The sequence below is a fragment of the Giraffa tippelskirchi genome, chromosome 13 (genome assembly GCF_054371585.1).
Source record: "Giraffa tippelskirchi isolate mGirTip1 chromosome 13, T2T-mGirTip1v1.2.pri, whole genome shotgun sequence".
Taxonomy (NCBI): Eukaryota; Metazoa; Chordata; class Mammalia; order Artiodactyla; family Giraffidae; genus Giraffa; species Giraffa tippelskirchi.
Genome location: NC_137287.1, coordinates 67275778 through 67281157, shown reverse-complemented (window position 1 = coordinate 67281157; position 5380 = coordinate 67275778). Strand labels below are relative to the sequence as shown.

Genomic DNA, 5380 nt, shown 5'->3' with positions numbered 1-5380 from the left:
GGACGGGCTCCCGCCGCTGGGCGACCGCGCCCGCTCCCCCGTCCCGAAGTTGGGGTCTTCAAAGCAACCCCGGAGACCGCATCCTTTCCACTGTGTTTAACTTTAATCCTGAGGAGAGGAGATCGTTAAAAGTTAACGCCAATCGTGTCTATGTCTTCAAAGTAATAATTAACCAACTCAAATCCAGACAAACTCTCACCACTCTTTTTGTGGGAACAACTTATTTATTCAGAATGTAATACTGTCTACTTCCTTTTGGAAGACGTGGAAAAGATCAAATGGGATCAAGTGTACGGATAATACTAAAGATTCAAATACTTAGGCAGAAATTCCCTCTTAACCCTTCCACAGGTGTAAAAAAAATAAAGTGTCAAAACTTATGAGTGACAGAAATCCAAAAGAAAAAAGTCTGTTCTGAAGAGGACATCCAGCTCGCAGAAATAATGGTTCAGCGGACGGCAAGACGTTCCTGGTCTTCCTCTAGATGCGGGCAGATCGTTAACTTTCCCAAGTTACAACTGAGTTGCTCTTTCCAGGCTTTTCGAAGCATCTTTAAGTTTTCCTACTAAGTCCTGAAAAATGTATACCATGGCTCATTTTTAGGATAAAATGCAAGAAAGAAGTATCCAAACTTGAGAAAGATGCAAGAAAAAAGTCGGTAGACACTTTCTAAACAATTTAAAATTCAAGATGTTAAACCTTTGACAAACCACTATCAAAGTAAAGTTTTCCTCTAAAATATCTCATCTTCAAAATGCTTGCCCTCAGATGTGAAATATAGTTTCTAACTGAATCTTCTGAACAGGCAAGTTTTACCAAAATTAAATTTCTCAAGTTATCTAACAAGGATAATGCTGTATTCACATCTTTTGAAAGTTTAAAGTTCAATTAATGGTTACATTACAACGACTCTGCAGGAGATTCCTTTGGAAAAATTCGATTTCATCAAAATTTCAAGTGATGTCCTTCATTTTTTTAAGTGCTAAGAAATAAATTCGTTGTCATGTCCATTAATCAATGTAATTTTGAATTTCCCCAGTGTCTTACACAGGCAATATAAACAATTTCAGAATTTTTGTAACTTGTCCCTTTATAAAAAGTCATTTAAAACCACTGTTTAAAAATCATGTTTTGAAAGTTTAATTAAATTTCTGAAAGCAAAGAAAACATTTTTCAAAGCCAAGCTTTCTTTTCCTTTGTCCTACTGACTCAAACATATCACAAATAGAATTTACACTCAACACTACAAGTTTATTTTAATTGAAGGGAACGGCAAACCAGACCAGTTCTCTATTAGTAACATCTTAATTTCAAAAGCCTATTTTAAAATATTGCTTTTGAAGCCCCCTTCCCATTAATTCCTTAACCAACCTTCATTATCTACTGACAGATGGTTAATTTTCTTTTGAACTTTCCATGGGCATAATTCGCAATTAAAAATCTGTAAGAAGACAGGCATATTCACAGATCCTAATACTGTACCTGTAATTGTTCCATGTTGCAACTAAAACTAATCTCTGGGTGGGATCGGGAGTCAGTGTTCTAGGGAAGAAAAAAATGCTGTTTATTTAAATCAAGGAAATTGAAAATTTCATTATACATTCAATTTTTAGACAGGGCTTCTGAATAAATACCTCTACATTTAAGGTCACCAAATATGCAGGTCTGTACATCTTATCAAGTTGATTGGTCTAAAACAATACAACAGAGATTTCAGTCTTTAGCTTTTTTTTTTTACGTTCCCTAAATTGCCCTAGAGAACATTTGTTAAACTTTACCTTTATCTGATATTCCAAACGCCAAGAAACATCAGTTATATGAGGGAGAGATCTGCCTATACTGAAAAATACAATGATAGTTTTGTACATAATAGCTATAGAAAAACTTTCAGTATTTGTCCTTTACCAACAATGGTGTCTACCACCTCTTGCACCACACACACACAATTTTAATCCATTCTGAAGTTAAACACTGTTAAACTTTATTTCAAGTTCTGAATAGTAAAAGAGCATTTTAAAAATTATCTCAATAAACTTTATCTTTAAAAACATTAGCTTAACTTCAATTGTTTCACTTGCCCTTTGGCACCTTTTCTTTTGGTCTAGATCCCCGTTTTTTGTCCTGTTTTGTTTCACACCAGCACTCTCCATTCATACCTGCAAGTGAAAAGTGGCTCAGCTTGACACCTTATACAGTACCTACCTTTCCAGTAGGATTTCTAGGGAATTCCTATTATTCTGGTATGAAAAAAAAGAAAAAGAAAACATGTCTTTGCAAACAAAATAGAAGAAAAATAGTAATTGTTAAGTTTTAAAAATTTAAGTAACCTGATATTCCGTCCAAAACAATTCTATTCTCTCGCTGTCAAATTTACAGTCTTCTAGATAAGTGCTAAAAAAAAAAAAGCCAAAGTTTAGTCTCCATTTTAAAAGCTGAAATTTGAATCATAAAGGCACTATTTTAAAACAAATGGATATTTAAATAAATCCTGTACCTTAGAGTTGATTTGTCAGCTCTTTGCTTGCCAGCCTCCAGTATGTAAGTTGCAGCTGCTGCATGACAATGTTTTAAAACCACTGGGTCAATATGTTTCAAGTCTGGGTGATCTAAAATAAAAGTAATTGCCAATGATGCCTGTGATAATAAATTCTTTATAGTCCTGTTTCTAAAAAGGTATTTTCATTTGGTGAAGAACTCTCTTTAACAAGATAACAAGAAGAATTCAACTATAAGGACTAGAAATTTTAAGTAAATGAGATGAGCAATATGGTCAGTGGCAAAACAATGAAGAGCACACATCAATAATCATGCTGTTACCTGGTCAAATTATCTTCTTTTTATTTACCTTAATAAAGTCCTATTGTAAAATATACAGTGGTCATTCTAAAGCTGGATGGAGTAAATTCAGAGGAAAATAAGATAAATATTTTACATGGTGTAAATTTAAGAATGAACAAACTTTCCTTCTAAAGATTAATTTTAGGGTAGGTAACTGGCTCCACGGACTTTAATACATCAAAGTGGAGAAGAGGGAAAGAGTTCAAAATATTTTCAAGTTTCGACAATCTTTTTTTTTTTTTTTGGAGATTAACCCAGGTGGTGGTTACTATTTTCGTTTAAAGAACTTCCACTTTCATACTTTTTGTACACATGTTTAGCTCGTGAAACTATAGGGGGAAAAAGACACAAAAATTTGAATTGTTGAGATATTTATAATTAAGAAAATCATTTAAAAGCGATCTATCTTAAAATATGCCTCCATCCATACTGACACCGCACTCCGCAGTGACCGGACCATTTAAAACAGGCTTGCTTCCTGATAACTGATGAGGAACAAAGCATTATATACCACATTTTAAGAGTCTGGGCGTGGAACCTGTGCAAAACATGTTGAACTAGAGTGTTGGAATGATCAGAGGAACTTGCTGCTGCTGCTTCTCTAAGCTGGAAAATGTCAACACTATTTGACCGAGTAATTACTCTGGAAGCAGACCCTTTAAAACCTTCGCCAGCCTAGTACTGAAAGCTTGAATCGCAGGGAGCTGCCCTGAAGTCCAAGTGTCAAACAGTCTTTGCCCCAGACCAGAGTGAACACCTTAGATGTTTAGGCCACAAACAAGACTTGAACACCGGCTTTACAAAAGAACAAAGACCCTGAGAGGGAAAATCAGACCAGAAAAGTGTAGCTGGCGGTGTGCAGGTGCCAAGTGAGGAGAGAACAATGATCTGTGTCCGCTGTGGGTTCTGGCAGAACCACATCCCCACACTCCGTCCGGAGCGAAGGGCAAAGCCCGAAGACTTCCTCTTCCCGGGGCTTTCCCCTTCTCGCTCAGTCTCGCTCCTCTTCTCCGAGCGCCCCTCCACCCAGGCCGATCCAGCTCAGAGCCGAGCGGCTTACCTAGCACGGCCTCGTCCGCCTGGGCGTCCAGCAGACTCTGGAAAGCCGCCCGGAGGAGAAGCGTGAAGGTGTTGGAGTCGAAGGAGCCGGGATCGGCCAGCGTCTGGAAGCCTTTCTGCACATACTCCGAGAGCTCCATTGTGAGCGCGCCGTGACCTTCGACACGCGCACCACGTGACACGCGCCGCGCGCTCAGCTGATGCGGCCGCGCGCGCACGCGGCTGGGGCGGCTGGGGCGGCTGGGGCGGCGGCGGCGGCGGCGGCGGCGCGGGCTGCGGGCCTCCCCGCCCGGGGCCTCCCCTGCGGCCTCCCCGCCCGCGTCCCGACCCGCGTCCCAGGCCGTCCGCCAGCCGCCGCCGCCGCCGCCGCCGCTTCCGTCTCGCCTTTCCTTCTGCGCCCGCCGCCGCCGCGCCTCAGCGCGAGGGGCGGCCCGGGCGCTTTGTGGACGCGCTCAGCGCTCACCTAGGACTGTCACCGGCTCCCGCGGAGCCCGCGGGAGCGCTCCCGAAAGACCCCGCGGGTGGTGGTAACCGTGTCGGGATCCCGGCCCCCACCGGCCCCGAGAACTACTCCTTCCCCGCGTCCCGCTCAGCGCGAAAGCTGCGGGAAGCTCCAATCTAAGGCAACTGGTTGGTTTTTGGTTTTGAGCTTTTTTGTTTTTTAACTCAACTGCTTAACCCCCTAGCACTGCCCTTATGTGAATGAGACTGTAGACGTCTAATTATAATTCTTGCTTATTTCTCCTTTTTCATTGTCATTTCTGGAATACAGCAGTTGATTCCTTTCTGCTTGGGGCGGGGGTGTGTAAACACACGTATACATTCATATAGTGCGCGCGGGTAAGTTCTGTATTTCGACAACTGAGAGAATAATACCTTATTTACGAACACATTGGACAAAATGATAAAACAAAAATTTAGATGCAGCAGCAAATAAACACCTTTCCAAAAGAAACTGGTACAAATTTTGTGCTACTGTGCTCACAACATCTATGGGTCCTGCTTTAATAAGTCAAGCAGTCCTCAAATATATCAGATACTTATCTTAGTACAATACAGTTAAGAATGGCAAAATCTTTATTAGAAGTGAATGCCCACAATTTTGAAGCTTCAAATAGTGTATAAAGTAACTTCCCCCTTTATAGTTATACGAAGTTGAAGAACAAGAATGATTCTTTAAAAAAAAAAAAAAAAGAAAAGCACAACAAAGTAGATTAGGAGTTTTTTTGATCAAAAGAATTTAAAATTCTCTCGGGTGGAGAGGAGGGATAAGGAAGGAGGAAGATGTTTTAGTCTTCAGGAGGCATAATTTGAAATAGACTTAGCATGAAACACTTTTTAAGGCATAATTTAGGTGCTTATTTGAAAAACAAGTTCCTAATGAATACAGTCAACATTTAACCTTGCACCAATGGATAAAAAGCACCTGATTTCACAACAGAACGCAAATAGAATAATTCAGCATCAGTAAAGATTGAGTAAC

General features: G+C 40.6%; 1 protein-coding gene across 1 annotated transcript; it reads right to left on the bottom strand.

The window, feature by feature from the left end:
- Window positions 1–204: 204 nt before the first annotated feature.
- On the bottom strand, window positions 205–4046 carry COMMD3 (COMM domain containing 3). Its single transcript, XM_081556728.1, has 8 exons — window positions 3899–4046; window positions 2495–2606; window positions 2328–2391; window positions 2203–2237; window positions 1779–1839; window positions 1635–1691; window positions 1483–1542; window positions 205–572 (listed from the first exon to the last, which is right to left on the bottom strand). The coding sequence occupies exons 1-8, from the start codon at window positions 4035–4037 to the stop codon at window positions 513–515; spliced, it is 588 nt and encodes a 195-aa protein (XP_081412854.1). The 5' UTR covers window positions 4038–4046; the 3' UTR covers window positions 205–512.
- Window positions 4047–5380: the final 1334 nt, after the last annotated feature.

Coding starts and splice junctions, on each gene's coding strand:
- COMMD3 (XM_081556728.1), bottom strand. CDS start 4,037: ATGGAGCTCTCGGAGTATGTGCAGAAAGGCTTCCAGACGCTGGCCGAT. Junction 1,840..2,202: donor CTAGAAATCCTACTGGAAAG/GTAGGTACTGTA, acceptor TGTATTTTTCAG/TATAGGCAGATCTCTCCCTC. Junction 573..1,482: donor GCAACATGGAACAATTACAG/GTACAGTATTAG, acceptor TACATTTTTCAG/GACTTAGTAGGAAAACTTAA.